This window comes from Macadamia integrifolia, chromosome 1 (assembly GCF_013358625.1).
Source record: "Macadamia integrifolia cultivar HAES 741 chromosome 1, SCU_Mint_v3, whole genome shotgun sequence".
NCBI classification, from domain to species: Eukaryota; Viridiplantae; Streptophyta; class Magnoliopsida; order Proteales; family Proteaceae; genus Macadamia; species Macadamia integrifolia.
The window spans coordinates 22,495,092-22,513,816 of record NC_056557.1 but is presented as its reverse complement, the minus strand read 5'-3'; the positions used below and the strand labels follow the sequence as shown (position 1 = coordinate 22,513,816).

Here is an 18,725-nt window from a genome sequence, read left to right as displayed (position 1 = left end):
GTTTAGGAGTTTGAATTTTAAGGCACGATTAATTCCACAACTCAAGTCTTCATTAGAAAAACCGGAATGATGCCAAAATCCAAACATCACTTCATTCTATTACCAAGTGAATTACATGGGAGGGAAACAACTTTCCTACCATAGGCAAGATAGGTAAGCAACAAAGTGGGGAGACCACTCTTGGGGTGGGTGGAAGTTCACTAACTCCTCTAGGTCCATTGCCCCGAGCCCATATTGTTGACTGATGTATGTAGGCAAATAAAAGGATGTGTGAGTCAATCCCATCAATCTGACATAGTTATAGCTCGGGGTCTTCATCAAAAAATCTTTTTGTGGCTTTTTTGGACATTTCCACACAATGTTTGTTGTAGTTCTTTCGTGTAGGTACTCTTTCCAATCATCAGTGAGTTTGAATTCTGGGGCTTCCCTCCTTCCTTGGTAACTAAGAGCCCCAAGTTAACTTCCATTTGATGGCCTGTTCAGCTTCAGCTTATCAAGTAGCCATAGTTGAAAAATGGTGGGACTTCCACGATAATAATCAAGCCCGAATCTATGGCTATGGTTCATGTCATCAAGCCCTTTGAATGTTTCTACAAGGATTGTGGGAATGATATCTCTTCCTTTCTTCAATTGCTTTATCACTTCTATCAAGACAGTTGGTGCACCACATCCTGGAGTTCAGAGAATATAGTGAGCTATCATGCATAGTAGATAAGCATCTTATGACCTTTGCTGATGGATTCTTCCCAGTGGTAGGTATTGAATGAAGATCCTAGCCACCTTAAGAATGTCAATCTTTCCATATCTAACGAATTGCTTCATTTCCTCTTTCTCCCATTCGAACAAGTCTTGAATCTCTTCGGAATAATCTTTCTTCAAAGATGGTTGAATCAACTTGCACTTAGGTGGAGATAACATGAAAACTCGGAATTCCTCGAGTCTTGGATAGATCTCAATCAACCCAAACTGAAATACATGTAGATCAAAATCCTAATGCTGAGGGATCTATCGGAGCAAATTGTGATGTAGCTCTATGCACCCAATTTGACTAAGCACTAACATATTCATGGATTCTGGCAGTCCTGGTGCCATTATACTTATGTCCATAGTCCATTTCCTCAATGTCCCATTCAAGGAGCTTGTTGGGATTTAAAATGTATTCGCAAGCGTACGGATCAGTGTAGTTACGGGTCGAACACAGGGAGAGCAGCCACTTGATTTTTTTTATTTCTTTTAATAATGCGAAAGTGAACCGATTAATGGTTGTGATCTAATTCTAATTACCATCCTAAAAATATGTATCTAAAATAATGTCCTAACCATTTGTCATCTAAGAATTTAAAGATGCAAGCCATGCAATCAAAATTAAATAAATAAATAACCCACACAATTTAAAAAAAAAACAATAAAGGAAAAAAATACTGAAATAAAAATAAAGTAAAAGAAAGGGGAGAAAGCTAGAGAGAGACTCACAAGTAGGTTTCTCTACTTAGCCCGAGGGATGCATCATAATATGAGCTTCCCTACTTGACCAGAGAGTCACTCTTATAAGGGTTACTCTACTTGGCTTTAGGAAAAGGGAGACAATTAAAATAAAAACAATAAATTGATGGTTCTATGGCTAGGAGGGGCAAAGCCAACACATACACTAGCCATAAACCTTGGGGGAAAGGGATAGCAATAATGTTACGACTGAAATTAAAACCCTAAATTAAGAAAGAAAGGGTAGTCAGAAGAGAGAATGAGAGGGGGGAGAAAAGACTACTGAAGGAGCCTACTTACTTGAATCAATGCTTGAACTTGAAAGCTTGGGTGATTTGAGATACTACCAGTACTAAAAACCAAATCTGGAATAAACCAAATCTGAAATTTCTAGTACTAGAGAAAACAAATCTTAAAAAAAAAAAACTGAACTTGAAAAAAAAAAGATGTTCCACGGCTCATGATCTTGTCACCTAGATCTAAGTCCAAAACTATAACTTTAAAAATTACAACTCAATTGCATAAATCATAAACATAAAAGACTAAATAAGAATAAAAGAGTGCTTGCATTAATTGACATAAAAAACTATTACAAAAGCGATTAAAGCAAAAATAGAGAAGAACTAGAACTAAAGAGTGAGAGAGGGAGAGTGAGAAGAAAACTAAGCATAAACTAAGGGGAATAATAAAATAGGAGGGGGGAGGAAGGGGTTTTTATAGGGTTTTTTTCTTGGCTCCTTCCTTCTACAAGTCTTCTTTAAGAAAAGAAAGAAAATAAATAAAATAAAATCTTAGTAAAAATCCTCATTCTCTCAGATATTGTGTGAGGAAAGAGAGAATCTGTTTCCAAAATTAACAAATTCTATTCTTTCCTTACAATATTCACCAATATCTTGCAATCTTGATTAAATAAAAAAGGAATCTCTGCATAGCATCTTCAAGATCTTGTGAGGTAGCAAGGAGAGAAAATAATCTTCAGGATTTTATAGGAGAGAGGATGTGGTACCAATGAGTGGGTCCCACCTTTGAACTGATTCTTGATTCACTTTAAGCACTTTCTCTTGTAGACTTGGAAACTAAAAAAAAATAAGAAAAATAATAGTACTATCCAAATTGGGGCAAAATGTACACTTATATCCCTAAGATTTCACACATTATTGTGCTCATCAAATTCCCCCATACTTGACTTTTGCTCATCCTCGAGCAAGATAAATAAATAAAGAAATGAAAGAAAAATCCTAACTCACTTTCGTAGGAATCACGGTTGCATTTAGCATGTGCAACAAGCCTTTAAACCCTTAAGTTGCCCTAGTGGACGAGTTGTGTCTCGTGGGTCTTTGCAGTGAATATACACCCAAAATTCAGAATAAATAAATCCTAACCTTGGCTAAAGGTAAGGCTCATACAGATCTAGAGCAAAGATAATTTTTCTTACAAGGGACCCCCACACTTGAACTTTTATTACCCTTGATCAATTCCAGGCACTAGCATATTTCTTAATTTGGAACTCACCTCGTCTCTTCCAAAGCATCCTTATCTTAAGGCAAAAGCACTTGTGAAGAAATAGGGAACCAATGACTAACGCGTTGGAGTGTTTTTTACCAAAACATATTACTAAGCATTAATGACATTTGCACATTTTTTTCTCTTTTTCCTTTTCTCTTAAACCTCTTAAACTCTATTCTACTCCACTACTTTTGGCCTGAATGACATGGTGGAGCAAACACCAGACACTCAAGTTATTATGTAGCTTTGTTTTTTGCATATGCCGACAAAGACAGTGCCTCCCAAGGAATTTTGATCAAGACACCACGCTTCTTGAGGCGCAATGCCTTGTCTAGTTCCAAGGGAATCAACTCTTATTCTTCTTTATACCACATTTCACATTTTATTTAAAATTGTGCATTTGTCAACGCATGCCAAATTAAAAAGAAAGTCTCAACTCCAAATCAAAAGTACAAGGAACCCACAAACCTACATATGATCCAACACCATAAAACAGGGGTCTCTTATTTCTCAAAAGAAAGTCCCATCTCAAGACATAGGCTTGTTTCTTTCTTCTCAACAGGGTTTTTATACGTTCAAAATGGGTACCTTAGTCAAAACTTTTATTTTCATACATCAAGCAACCGAATGCTATGATCATTAGCCAAAAGCCAAAGTAGGACTTCATCATTTAGCAAACTCAAAAAAAAAAATGGTTTCTCTCCCCCACACTTAAGTCATGCAATGTCCTCAATGCATGGAAAGAATTAAAAATGAAGACAATGCAAGGGGGTCATACCTGATTAAAAGTTAATCATCAGTGTAAAGAGGTTCATGGAGATCCATGACCTCTTCACTACCAGTATTAGAAAACTCGAGGAATGGTTTCAAACGTTGACCATTAACCTTCGAAATTACCCATGTTCCTAAATTCAAAATCTCCACAGCCCCACAGGGATATACATTATGGACAATAAATGGGCCATCCCAACGGGATCTAAGCTTACCAAGAAAAAGATGCAATCGAGAGTTGTATAATAAGACCTTGTCACCAATTGCAAAAGATTTACATAGAATGTGCTTATTATGGAAAGCTTTGGTCTTTTCCTTGTAAATCCTAGAACTTTCATAGGCATCATTTCTAAGTTCATCCAACTCAGATAGTTGGAGCCTACGATGAATTTCCGCATCAAACAAATCAAAGTTGAGCTTCTTGATGGCCCAAAAGGCCTTATGCTCCAACTCAACTAGTAAGTGACAAGCTTTTTCATACACCAAACGGTAGGGAGACTAACCAAGGTCGGTCTTGAATGTAGTCCAATGGCCCCACAAGGAATCAATGAGCCTAAGGGAATGGTCCCATAAAATCGATACCCCATACATTAAAGATCTCAACTACCAAAATAGGATTGAGGGGCATCATGTTCTTCTTATTGATATGGCCAAAAGATTGGCAGGTGGGACAAGCGTTGCAAAAATCAAAAGCATCTCTAAAAAGAGTGGGCCAATAAAATCCACATTAGAGAACCTTTATGGCAGTCTTCTTAGGTCCAAAGTGTCAACCACATGCATGATCATGACAAAAAGAGAGAATAGAATGTTGCTCATGATCAGGAACACATCGTTGGATAATCTGATCTGGACATATCTTAAACAAATAAGGATCATCCCAGAAAAGTGCTTAACTTGATAATGAAACCTATACTTATCTTGGGTGGACCAGTGATCTGGAGTCACACTTGAAACTAAGAAGTTGACAATGTCTACAAACCATGGTTCACTAGACACTGCAAATAACTGTTCATGTAGAAAGTTCTCGTTGACTGGAGAATCGATAGTCAAGGAATTGGAAAGCGGGGATAAATAGTCTGCAACTAAGTTTTCAACACCTTTTTTATCCCTAATTTCTAAATCAAACTCCTACAAAAGTAAAACCCACCTAATAAGACAGGCTTTGGCATCCTTCTTCTGAACTAAGTAACTGAGAGCAGAATGATCAGTATACACCACCACATGTGAACCAACTAAGTAAGACCGAAACTTTTCAAATGCAAACACAACCGCTAAAAAATATTTTTCAGTGGTTGTATAATTGAGTTGTGCATCATTTAAGGTCCTACTAGCATAATAAATGATAGTAGGAAACTTATTAATCCTTTGACCCAAAACCGCTCCTATAGTAAAATCCAAAGCATCACACATCAGTTCAAAAGGTTCAGTCCAAACAGGTGGTTGAATAATGGGTGCATTGGTCAACTCTTTCTTAAGTTGTTTGAAGGATTCTAGGCACTCTTTAGAAAACTCAAAAGTTTGATCTTTGGCAGGTAATGAAGTGAGAGGTCGGGCTAACTGACTAAAGTTCTTAATAAACCTTCTGTAGAAGCCCACATGCCCTAGAAAAGATCGGACGTCCTTAACAGATTGAGGAGGTGGTAAATTATCAATTAAATCCACTTTGGCTCTATCTACCTTAATTCCCTCCTTGGATATTACATGGCCTAAAACAATACCAGATTTAACCATGAAATGGCATTTTTCCCAATTCAAAATCAAATTCTTAGATATGCACTTTTTCAAAACTAGAGAAAGATGATGAAGACATTCAGAATAGGAATTCCCATGAATTGAAAAGTCATCCATAAATACTTTTAAGAATTTTTCGACCATGTCAAAAAATATGCTCATCATGCATCGTTGGAACGTAGCAGGGGCATTGCAAAGCCCAAAGGACATACGCCTGTAAGCAAATGTTCTATATGGGCATGTAAAAGTGGTCTTATGTTGGTCCTCTAAAGCAATTGGGATTTGGTTATAGCCGGAATATCTATCAAGAAAACATTTGTATTCATATCCAGCTAACCTCTCTAACATCTGGTCAATGAATGGCAATGGGAAGTGATCCTTCCAGGTTGCCACATTAAGTTTCCTGTAGTCTATGCACACTCTCCATCCAGATTGGACACGAGTTGAAATTAGTTCATTATTGGTATTGGAAACTACAATCACACTAGACTTCTTAGGCACTACGTGAGCTGGGCTTACCCATTAGCTATCAGAAATAGGATAAATTATTCCATGATCCAAGCACTTTAGGATCTCTTTCACTCGGTTAGCTCTACTTTGGGGTTCCGTGGATGGTTTGGAATCCTCCATAAGATGTATATGATGTTGCACAATAGAAGGGCTTATACCCTTGATATCAGCCATGGTCCAACCTAGAGCTTCCTTATTATCTTTTAATACTTTAAGTAACTCCTCTTCCTGGCTAGAAGTCAAATTTGAAGAAATTATTACAGGAAGAGCCTGGTCAGGCCCTAGGAAAGCATACCTCAAATTAGATGGCAACTCCTTAAGATCTAGCTTAGGGGGCTCAACTATGGAAGGTTTGGGAATGGAATTAGAAAGGGGTCTTAAGGGCTCCACACGTGTGTGAAGACTCAAGAATTTAGAAAATAAATTTTTACTATCATCATCCAACTCATCCATACACTCTTGGAATTTTGAATCAAAATTAATATCAAAGTTGGTAATTAAATCATCAGAAAAATCTAGAAAATCCTCAATTATATTAATCTCTTCTTCCATATGTGGTTGCTTGCCTATCCTAAACATGTTAAACTCAATAGTTTGGTTACCAAAAGATAATCTTAGGAAACCATTCTGGCAGTTGATTAATGCATTACTGGTAGTCAAGAATGGTCTTCCTAGAATTATTGGGATCTCATCTTTGGTTGAGAAGGGCTTGGTATCTAACACAATGAAATCAACAGGGAAAATAAATTCCCCCACCTTTAGTAAGACGTCCTCAACCATCCCTTTAGGAATTTTAATAGACCTATCTGCCAACTAAAGAGTAGTTCCAGTGGCTTTCAATTCTCCCAATCCAAGTTGTTTGTACACATGATAAGGTAAAAGATTCACACTTGTGCCAAGGTCAAGTAAGGCATGCTCAATGCAGGTGTTGCCTATGACACAAGATATGGTAGGGCTCCCTGGATCCTTATACTTGGCTGCTATAGGCTGAGTAATTATGGAATTAATGTTACCTGCCAAGAACGCCTTTTTGGGCACACTAGTGATACATTTGTGAGTACACAAATCTTTCAGTACCTTTGCATAGGCGGGGATCTGGGATATGGCATCCAAAAGGGAGATGTTCACTTCTACCTTTTTGAAGACTTCTAAAATTTTGTCCATGGAAGCAGTCTCCCTTTTGTTTACCAAGCGATTAGGAAATGGGACAGGATGAACATAAGGACTGTTAGGGATTTGCCCCTGTTCAGAAGAATCATTTTTGGTTTCCTCAACCAAATCATCTTTAGTTTCATAAAAATCTTTAGGTTCATCAGACGAACCTGAAACAAGAGGCACGCTTGTGTCCTCAACTAAAGGAGAGTTAACAGGAGTAATAGATGAGGAAGATTTAGGAACACTCTGTTGGTACTCTCTACCACTCCTAAGGGCATAAACAACATTACTTTGGTTAGAGGGTCCTTGTTGGGTCTGACCTTGTACTATATTCAATGGTGCATTAGTTGATGTTTGTGAACTAACAGGCTAATGATGCCTAGGGTTAGGCTCTGGTTGACTGGGTAAAATTCCTTTCTCCCTCTCACGCATAATTGAGACAACTTGAGTGAGTTCTCTCGTAAGATTTTGATGGCTTGTCATGAGGGGGGTCATATTTTTTTTCAAGACACTTATTCTACTTGCCTCTCTAGTGTTGGTAAACCCAGGGGGTTGCTGATAAGATGATAGGAGAGGGGCCCTAGGAAAACTAGCCTAAGGTCCTACATTTGACCTAGGAAAAGTATTTTGGGAAAAAGATTGTTGTGCAAAGGGAGGCCTTTGGAGTCCAAGTTAACCTTGATTATGGAAATTGGAAGGCCCTGCTTGGTTGCCCTGATTCCAAGAGAAATTTGGGTGACTTCTCCATCTTGGATTGTAGGTATTACTATATGGATTATTCTCGTATAAGGCATTAACACTATTATTAGAAGTGCCCCCAGAGGTGTTGGGGCATTCTTCTAAGAGATGTCTAGGGGACTGGCACCAAGCACAAATCTTAACCAAATTGACTAATGATGACTCTCTAGGAACAATAACCTTAATTCTCTTGATTAGGCTATCCAAATGGGCTTCCTTGGCTACTATCCCATCCATAAAATATCCTTTTCCTCCTATAGTTCTTTCACTCTCTTGGGTTGATTCCCACTCATGGGTTTTGTCAGCTAAGTCAAGTAAGAATTCTCATGCCTTTCCTTCATCTGTAAAGGATGTGAATCCCTCAGGGCACATAGACTCTATCATTTGTTTAGTTGGGTAATCAATACCCTCATAAATTATTTAACATAAATTCCATAGGTCTAGGCCATAGTGAGGGCATTCTTGGAGTAGATCCTTGAATGTCTCCATAAGTTTGGAAAAGGACTCACTAGGCTTTTGCCTAAACTGAAGGATATCACTTCTAAGCTTATTGGTCTTGTGAGTTGGGAAAAACTTCTTAAGGAAGACAACTGTGAACTGTTCCCATGAGGTTATGGAATTTGTGGGTAACCCGTACAACCACTTCTTAGCTTGGTATTTCAATGCAAAAGTGATAAACCTAAGCTTAATAGCATCATTAGAAAGCTATTGGATCTTAATTAGAACACATACCTCTTCAAATTCTCTTAGAAATAGGTATGCATCCTCAGAGGCCAACCCATGGAAGTGGGGCAACAAAGTGATGTATTGAGATTTGAGTTCAAAATTATTGCCCTAGGCTTGTGGTAGAACTATGCAGGAATGTTAGGCTGTTCTAGTAGGGTAGAACCTATCTTTCAAAGATTTAGGTAAAGGGTTTTGCTATTGGTCTCCCATATTGAAGGGTTTTAAAGAGAGCAAACGTATAGGGTCACTACTTGTTGGATCTTTTCTTTCTAACCGATTTTTAGTATTACGTACCCACCTAACACTCATGCAATAGAAAATTACCCACAACTAGTGTAAGACAAGCACAAAAGAATGGATAGAAAAACTTTTTTTTTTATGATTTTTATAATTTTTATGATTTGTTTGATTTTTTTGGCTTTTTACGAGCTTACCGAGAGGGATCCGGGGTTGCTCAGGTCAATTCCTGATGTACTGCTATAGGGTGAAACCTGTCTTTATCATACTGAGGCATGGCGACCTCCACCGATACAACTATTATTGCAAGTTATTCTTCTTAGGAATTCAATAAAAGAAAAACAAAAATAAAACAAAGGAAACAAAGCCCTCCGATTTACCAAAAGAAAGTAAAAAATAACATGGAACTATCTCCTCGGCAACAGCGCCAAAAACTTGTTGGGATTTAAAATGTAACTGCAAGGTATGGATCAGTATAGTTACGGGTCGAACACAAGGAAAGCAGCCACTTTATTTTTTTTATTTCTTTTAATAATGCGAAAGTGAACCGATTAATGGTTGTGATTTAATTCTAATTACCGTCCTAAACATATGTATCTAAAATAATGTCCTAACCATTCGTCATCTAAGAATTTAAAGACACAAGCCATGCAATTAAAATTAAATAAACAAATAACTAAAAATAAATAACCCACGTAATTTAAAAAAAATAATAAAGGAAAAAAATACTGAAATAAAAATAAAGTAAAAGAAAGGGGAGAAAGCTAGAGAGAGACTCACAAGTAGGTTTCTCTACTTAGCCCGAGGGATGCATCATAATATGAGCTTCCCTACTTGACCAGAGAGTCACTCTTACAAGGATTACTCTACTTGGCTTTAGGGAAAAGGAGACAATTAAAATAAAAATAATAAATTAATGGTTCTATGGCTAGGAGGGGCAAAGCCAACACATACACTAGCCATGAACTTTGGGGGAAAGGGATAGCAATAATGTAATGACTGAAATTAAAATCCTAAATTAAGAAAGAAAGGGTAGTCAAAAGAGGGAATGAGAGGGGGGAGAGAAGACTACTGAAGGAGCCTATTTACTTGAATCAATGCTTGAACTTGAAAGCTTGGGTGATTTGAGATACTACCAGTACTAAAAACCAGATCTGGAATAAACCAAATCTGAAATTTCTAGTACTAGAGAAAACAAATCTTGAAAAAATAAAACTGAACTTGAAAAAAAAAAAAGATGCTCCACAGCTCGTGATCTTGTCACCTAGATCTAAGCTTAGAACTATAACTTTAAAAATTACAACTCAATTGCATAAATCATAAACATAAAAGGCTGAATAAGAATAAAAGTGTGCGTGCATTAATTGACATAAAAAAGCTATTACAAAAGTGATTAAAGCAAAAATAAAGAACTAAAACTAAAGAGAGTGAGAGAGGGAGAGAGGGAGAGAGTGAAGAGAACTAAGCATAAACTAGAAATAAACTAAGGGGGATAATAATCAATAGGAGGGGGGAGGAAGGGGTTTTTATAGGGCTTTGGTCTTGCCTCCTTCCTTCTACAAGTCTTCTTTAAGAAAAGAAAGAAAACAAAATTAAATTAAATCTTGGTAAAAATTCTCATTCTCTGAGATATTGTGTGAGGAAAGAGAGAATCTGTTTCCAAAATTAACAAATTCTATTCCTTCCCTGCAATATTAACTAATATCTTGCAATCTTGATTAAATCAGAAAGGAATCTCTGCATAGCATCTTTAAGATCTTGTGAGGTGCCGAGGAGAGAATAATCTTTAGGATTTTGTAGGAGAGAGGATGTGGTACCAATGAGTGGGTCTCACCTTTGGACAAGTTAGTTCAAGCTTGGACCGGTTCTTGATTCACTTTAAGCACTTTCTCTTGTAGACTTGGAAACTAAAAAAAAAAAAAAGGAAAAATAATAGTACTATCGAAAGTGGGGCAAAATGTACACTTATATCCCTAAGATTTCACACATTATTGTACTCATCAGGTTCAAAAGCCTAACACATATATATAACTCAATCCAAGGCTTATTTGCAATAAAATAAGCCCAATAAGTGACTTATCTACATCAATTCACCTCTTAGAAAAAATCATCCTCGAATTTTGTAGAGTGTGTGGGTGATTATAGCATGGTGCACGTCCCTCTTCGAGCCGTAGAAAAATTCAGGTAGCTCTTTGATTATAAGGATGTAGTTTAGAATGTGAAGCGCTCAATCTTCAGGATACTTTAATGGCATGATGAACTCCACATGCTTAGCTTCAATAACCTCAAATGTATCCATGGGATCATCCACATGAACGCCTTCATCCATTGTGTTCTTGACCTCCACAATTTCAATCGCAAGCTCCTGGGGATCTTTCTCTTGGCTATTCATAGTCATCACAGTTGTTGTAGTGTTGAGTTCCTCAGTCTCAATCTCATTGTCCATTGTGGCAACCTTGTTGCTTTCGAATTCTTCCATATGAGTCTTGTTGATGGGAACATCAATGACTAGCTCTTCCTTAACAATAGGAATTGCTGGAATTTCTTCAACACTAACCTTAACTTTTGACTCTGGTTCATTGGTTGGAGGGGTCTTCTCTTGTTGCTGCTTTGCAATTTGTTGCAACATAATGGTCACGTGGTCAAACAATTCCTTCATGCTCTTGTCACCTATGGGTGGCTTTTGGGGACCTGTAGATATATTTTGATGGGGATCCTGGGAAGGGAAGAGCCTTCTTTAGATATATGCAGGGAGGTATTGTGTCGCTAACTCGTACTTCATCTCTTCCCAAGTCTTAGGCTCATGTCCTCGAACTCGGAGTCGCTTTTCATGGACTCTCCACCAGTCTCCAGCACAACCAATTAACCAGAAGCAAACAAATTGAAGATTTCGTGATGCAGATTCCTTGGCTTGGCTGGACCGGACTGATCCATTGTGGAGGCCTAAGCCAAGACACAACCAACCCAAACCGAAATTTTGGTCTAGCCAGGGTTGGTAGTTGATAATTAGGAAAGCAAATTAGTATATTTGATTTTCTTTACTTTAAAAACTGATACATAGGATTTCCTTTTGCAATTAGTTGGTTTCCATTTTAGATTAATTCCATCTTTACTAGCTTTCCAATTTTATGTGAGAACTTCTTTAAATTAGTGTAAAACAATTATGGAATTTCAGTTTTGGGAATGAAATAATTGAATGGCTAAATTAATGGTTGTGACCGTGGCTGCTGTGATGTTTGTTTATCCTTTCCCCCCACTTTGATCCTCCTCTCTTTCTTCTCATTCTTCATCTTTCCCCCTTTCTCTTTTTCTTTTTCTTTCCCTATTTCCTTGTTCACAGCTGCTGGTTCTGTTCACCATCTCTGCTGGACAGTGATACCAAGCACCGAAAGGAGGCTTATTGCACCTTGTCCATTATTGGTTGAGTCTAAGATTTTGGTCGAAGGCTGCTTCCTTAGGGGCGACTCAAACCTTAGAGAATCCCCTCCAAAGTTTTTCTCTGCTATGGTCTACAAGATTGATTTCAGGACTGAACCCTAAGCTGCCGTCAGGTCCTATTTCAGGTTCCTCTTGCAGCCTTCCAACCTGCAGATTCCAGTGTTAGTCTTGTGGGTTTTTTAGAGCTTCTTATGGAGAATCTTCGCCCGGAATTTCGGAGCAAATAGAGACCGATCGAAGTTCTCTCACTCCAAAGCCTTCCTAGTTTCTCTGCCTCTTACCTGGGCTGAAGGTTAAAGAAAGGGTCACGATTTCTTCCTTTAGGTTTTAATTAGTTTTTGTTTCCAGAATTATCCCTATCTTTTGCTTATGTTCCCACTTTCTCTTATTCTATTTTCATTCTAAGTTTACCCCTTTCACTCACATTACCATCCACATTCTTTTGTTTCTTTTTTCTTTATCTAAAGTCTAATAAATTACAGTCCTGCCATTGCTTGTTAGAAACTTCCACTTATTTACAGAATTGACACTCTCTTTGATATTTGATTAATATTTTGCATTTATTAACTAAGTTGGGCCTTAGCGAACCGATTTTGATTTAAGAAACCCGGTTTGGCATCATTTAGTGTCTTTGTCAAGTTATAGTAGTGAAAATATTCCACAAGAGAATCTAGCCAATCAAGGATGTAGCATGTATCCCTTTGTCTAGCAAAGTAACGAACTTCTGGAATCATCTTCTGTTAGGCTCTGATATCAAATAATGTAAAATCGAATCACAAGTGATCCAACCCCAGGCAGGTCCTTTACTAAATTCAATAAAAATCAAATTCAAGGACCAAAAGAATGAATAAAAAAAAAAAAAAAAGAGAATAAAGAAAAGAAAGAATTCGATGGAGGGTTGAGAAGAGGGAAGAAGAACTAGTGAATGTGCATCTCACCCACAACAACATAAGCCATCTTTTTTTCATTAATAAATTCGTGTTTATTGTTGTAGCCACTTATAAACTTATATAGAAGACTCAAAACTGACTCAAACCCTAAAAAGGAAAGGCTTAACCCAATCCTTAACTAATTGGGAAACCTAAACTGACTAGGAAACTGAAATAATAAAGGAAATAGACTAAAAACAGGACTCTAACTAAACTAATGACTTAAATCCCGTTTTTCTACTTTCTACCCATATTTTAGGCCCATTAAAGTGGCCCATTACAACGCAAACCCATGAGATCAAAAGCCCAACACATACATAACCCAACCCAAGGTTTATTTGCAATAAAATAAGCCCAATAAGTAACTTATCTACATCATGGGCTGTCCTCCTTTCCTCTTATTCCATTTTTCTTTCTTTTCTCATCTCTCACCTTTCCATCTCTCCCTTCCCCCTTTGGACTTTTTCTATTTTGTCTTCTATGGATCTATGTAGCCAACTCCATTAAGTTGGGATAAGGATGAGTTTCTTCTTGTTGTTGTTGGAAATTCAAGAACTGCTGGATAAAAAATTAATTAGAAAGAGTTACTCCTCCAGGAGTGGTCCAGCAATTTATGTTGAAATGGCGGATGAATTAGAAAGTGGGGTTCCATGTCCAGTTATTAATTTAAATCCCTAAGAAAGGGCTTAAGATCAATTAGGTACCCTAATTAAGGAGATTTATTATACAGGTTATATGATGCCAAAGTATTTTCTAAATTTGACATGAAATCAGGATATTGGCAAATCCAAATTGCAGAAAAAAGATATATATAACTAATTTTTTTGTCCCCTGTGGATATTATGAATGGAACGTAATGATGTTGGGCTTAAAAGTTTCCCTTCAGGATTCCAGAAAATTATGAATGATATCTTCAATCCTAACACAAAATTTATAATTGTTTGATTTGATGATGTCTTAGTTTTTTCTGAGGCACAATATTTATCGAGGAACTATAATTCCCATTGATAGGTCCATCCATAGAGCATATATTAACAAAGAGGATATGCTACTATAAACATAAATAACAAAAGAATGTAGCTATCTTAAGATTTGAGCTAGCACCCAGTCAGAAATTCCTTCTCCAAAGTGGTTTCACAACAATACTTGAATTCACACAGGTGACAGTACTCACCACACACTTAAAACACACACAGGAAAACACTTACAACTTCAAACGATAACTGCTACATAACACTAGATCCTTATTTATAGCAATCTTCAAAAGATACAATAATATTAAGATAAGGGACACATGTCCTTCATGATATGGAGTCGAGCTGTCCCATTGCAGAGAATCTTATCATGACAGGATGCTCCTTTAGCAAGTCATGACAGAAAACTTTGCGTTAATCACATCAGAATGTATTCTTGATGTCGGAGGACCTTAAATTATAAATTATCGAGGACCTTGATTAATAGGATATTTTATGCCATTCTCTAGGATCATGAGTAAACTTTGAGTCCACCCCATAGCCGTCATCCTCATTGTCATTTGCAAGATCAATAGAATTATTCTACTCATCATTGCCTCTGAGTGAGGTAGACATGTCCTCAATGTAATCCTCCTGCTGAAGAGCAAGAAGCAACTGTTTCTTGATTTCAGCTTTAGATAATGTTGGATTTTACATAAAGAAAAAAATTCAGGAGGATTGCCCTTGGGACTGATGGGGGGTTTGATATATATATAATGTATATTTTATTAAAGATACTAGCCCATGGTTCGGAAGTCAAGTAAAACCATGAGCTAGGTTCCCCTTCTTTGCCACTTATTTCTCTTCTCTTCCTTTCTTTCTTCTTTTCTTCTTCTTCTTCTTCTTGATTTTCTCCTTCCCTGCACTACTGGTTTTCTTGCTCTGATTTTGTGACAAGTATTATGCCAATCCCAAGTCAGCAACTGGTCAAAGATATTTTCTTAGTTGTCCTCTTATAATATTCTTAAATTAAGAATTCCAATAACATTCTATGTTCTATTCTTAAACTTAGTTAAATATTTGAATTGCACATGTTACTAATATTTTTCCTGTCATGAATCCTTACTAAATGTTGACTATCATTTCTGTAAAGTATATACTTCTTCTGTTGCACCAAATCCTCTAGATCTAAGACTCCAAGGCACCGTTTGATAACGTTTCTGCTGTTTCTGTGTCTAGATATAGCAGAAACGGCTTTTCACGTTTCTAGAAACAAAAACGGATTTTTGGATGTTTGATAGACCTGTTTCTCGAAACGTTTTTTTGCAGACATAATGCTACTAAAAAACCCAATAGTATTATCAAATGCCCAAAAGGGAGAGTGGGTTCAGTTGCCTCTTTTTAGGTTTAAATCGTTGAAAGATTTATCGGGCACAACAACCTTTTTCTTCTCTCAAATTCGTTTCTAGAAACGATGAAACAAGTCGGACTTGTTTCGTCAAAGTCGTTTCTAAAATTGTAATTAGGCATAAATTTTGATTTATGTTTCTAGAAACGGGTGAAATGGAACAACTTTATCAAATGTTTTTTAGGCTGTTTCTCCATTTCTGGGAACAAGAAAACGCAGAAATGGCAGAAACGGAACATTGTCAAACGGGGCCTAAGCAACTCTCTCTCTCGCCCTCCCCATCCCTGCAGTTTTTTCCAGATCTGGCGCCGCTGGGCTGGGCTGGGCTGGGCTGCTCCCCTCCCTCTCTCTCTCACGCACCCTTCTTTCTCCTCCTTTCATCCTCTTCCTCTCTCCCTCCGCTGTTGTTTTCCTTCTCTTCTTCTTCTCTCTCTCCCTTTCACCCTTTCTTTTCTCCTTTCCTCCTTGCCTCCTGTCCCACACTTTCGGGAAGTTGTGTTCCACCCTTGCCAACTCCCTTGCAAATCCTGCTGTCAAGCCTCAGATCCGGTGTTTTCTTGAGCCCTTTCTCAGATCTGGAGTGATGTTGCTGCTGGTGCAGGTCTGGACCTGTTGCTGAGTTCTCCTCGCTCTGCCTGCAGCTGCCCTTCCATAGCCGCTGCCATTTCGTTAGCCGCTGCCCAAATCGGATGTCGTCCATCTCCTCTCTGATCTGGAACCGTTTGCTCCGCCGGCACTCTCAAGACGAGCATGCGCTGCGGACAGCCGCTCGATGTTTGCCCTTTGCAAGGCTGGCGCCCCCTGCCACGACTGTCACCTTTGCTTGGCCAGCTTCTTGCTTGGCCGTGGCCCTCCGCAAGGCCAGCGCCCTGCTGCCGTGGCTGCCTTTTTGCTGGCGGATCTCCGATTTTCATATTGGTGGCTAGGAGTCTGAAGTGTGGAAACATGTTGAGTAGGGTTTGGTGGAACCCTACTTGAGTTGCCCTGTTTGCCCTTCTTGTATTATTTGGGCTTTTCGGTTCCTATCTCTTAGCCCATGTGGGCTTTTGAGTTTGGAGTTTGGAGTTTGTCCCTCCTTATGTTGGGCTTCTTGGGTCATGTCCTGCCCATGTGAGCTTTAGAGTTTTAAGTTGTTTGGGCTTCTTGACTCTTTTTTTATTTTTTTATTTTAAGCCCATGTGGGCTTTGTGATGTAATGGACATGTCACAAATGACATGTCTTCTAGTCTTCAAGTCAATTGGGCCTTGGATGCTGTCCTTTCTGGACTTTGGTTACCGTTATTGGTTTTGTAATCTCCCTAGGGGATATATTCTCCCTCCCCCTTCTTTTAATGCATTTATTAATTCACCCAAAAAAAAAAGTATATACTTCTTCAATGTTCTTGATATGCATCTTCGTATATTTAGTTATTTACTATTTAGTTGTGCTGAGAAATTTAGCACTTCCAGGCACAAAAGCTCATCAGCTTATGTGGATGGGAACCTCGTTCCTTACCTTATGCTGTGGACTGCAAGGACCAATCAAATCAGTCTGCAGATGATGTGAATCTTTTAGAGCCTCCTCCAGGACGTGCAAGTGGACAGATTCTCAGTGTTACTACCTCTGATGAGGTCAACAAGGTGGAAGAAAACCCCTTAATTTTTGGAGGTCACCAGTCAGATCCAGATTCTGTTGTTCTGGAATGCAGGCTTTGTGGTGCCAGAGTTGGATTATGGGCTTTCTCTAAAGTTCCACGGCCATTGGAAATGTTCAGATTAATTGGATCCTCTGAAGTTAATGGTCAAAATGAATCTGCTAATGCTGCTGGGAATGACATTTGCGGTGCCTCTGTAGCCCCCAAAACCCATGAATCAGGCTCGGGAAGTCATATTCAGAGTAAAGAGATGAGCAGTACTAGCTGTGACAGTGCTACAACTTCAAAGGAAAGATCTTCCAGTTTAAATTTAAGTATTGCAGGAGGTCCTCCACCAACGAGACAGAACTTCAGAGCAACAGTTTCTCTGCCTATTATCAGCCGACATCTAAGGGTTGGGTTCTCTTCTATTTATGATGTTAAAGATCGTGTTTTGCCTAAAATGTCATCTATGGAGCAAGAAAATGTCAAATCTGATTCACAGAATAATGATACATTTCAGCAGGCAGAAGATCACAATGATACTCTCACTGGACAATTTTTTCAGCAAGAAGATGTGGAAGCATCAAGAGATGATAGGAATGGGGATCAAACTTCTCTGTCTAAAATAGATGATCAGTCATTATGCTTGATTCAGGGCTCCAGTGAAGTGGAGGGTACAATTGATTATGGGAACAATGTCGAGGGATCTTTGGAAGGAAGGGATTCTGTTGTTTTAGGACTTCATGCTGTTCAGGCAGCTGGAATATCCTGCGACTCCAGGGTTGAATATCCAGTAGAGAGTATGGATGATACACCACAAGATTCAGTTCAAAATGACGCCTTGCTTGTAGATGCAGAAAATACTAGAACCATCAATGCAGAAACACAGGTTGGCAATATATTTCAAGTTGGAGAATGCTGTATTAAAGCTCCAGATGCTAGTGGCAGTATTGGGAATGGAGAAGTTAACATCAATAATGTCATTGTTGCTGCCCAGGGGTTTGGTAAGCCAAGTAGTTCTCATTCTTTCTTCTATTTAACCAGTGGTAATCCTTTGGTTTTGCTCACAACTACTTGCTACATATATGCTCTGCAAGTCAAATGTACTGATGTTTCACATGGCTCTAGATTTTTTTTTTTGGGGGGGGGGGGGGGTTGGGTGGTGGTGTGTAACGTGAGTCAAGTCAAGGCATCAAAGAGATGCCATCGACTCACACATGTACCCTTTGTACCCCCATGGTATAAAGGGTCCATGTGGCCTTCTTTAACACTCCCCCTCATGTCATGTATTAACATATTTTGTTGCTGCCAAATGTCAGTATGTCTTTGGTTATTGGTTTTGTGTTGTTGCATGATATTTAGAGTGTTGCTAGAGAGAATCAGATAATGATATTGCATGATATTTAGTTTGTTGTTAGAGAGAATCGGACAACAAATATAGCTATTATCTACTAGCTCCAAAAATGCGGTGTTCATCTGCTCCCGCAACACCCTCCCCCCTCCCCCCTCCCACCTCCCACCTCCC

At 38.4% G+C, this 18,725-nt stretch overlaps 1 protein-coding gene and 1 non-coding gene across 4 annotated transcripts in view; both read left to right on the top strand.

Annotated features, from left to right (window-relative positions):
- Positions 1-18,725, top strand: part of LOC122081613 — a 79,841-nt gene that overhangs the window by 35,388 nt on the left and 25,728 nt on the right. The window contains exons 5-6 of one of the 3 annotated variants that reach the window (XM_042648811.1): positions 17,025-17,612; positions 17,721-18,204. In XM_042648811.1, the coding sequence (XP_042504745.1) occupies positions 17,025-17,612; positions 17,721-18,204 (1,072 nt within the window). Of the gene's footprint in view, positions 1-17,024; positions 18,205-18,725 lie in introns of all 3 variants that reach the window. The other 2 variants (XM_042648800.1, XM_042648806.1) reach the window with 2 other exon arrangements.
- Positions 8,336-8,442, top strand: LOC122086821. The gene has a single exon (XR_006142540.1). It is a non-coding gene; the product is annotated as a small nucleolar RNA R71 (small nucleolar RNA).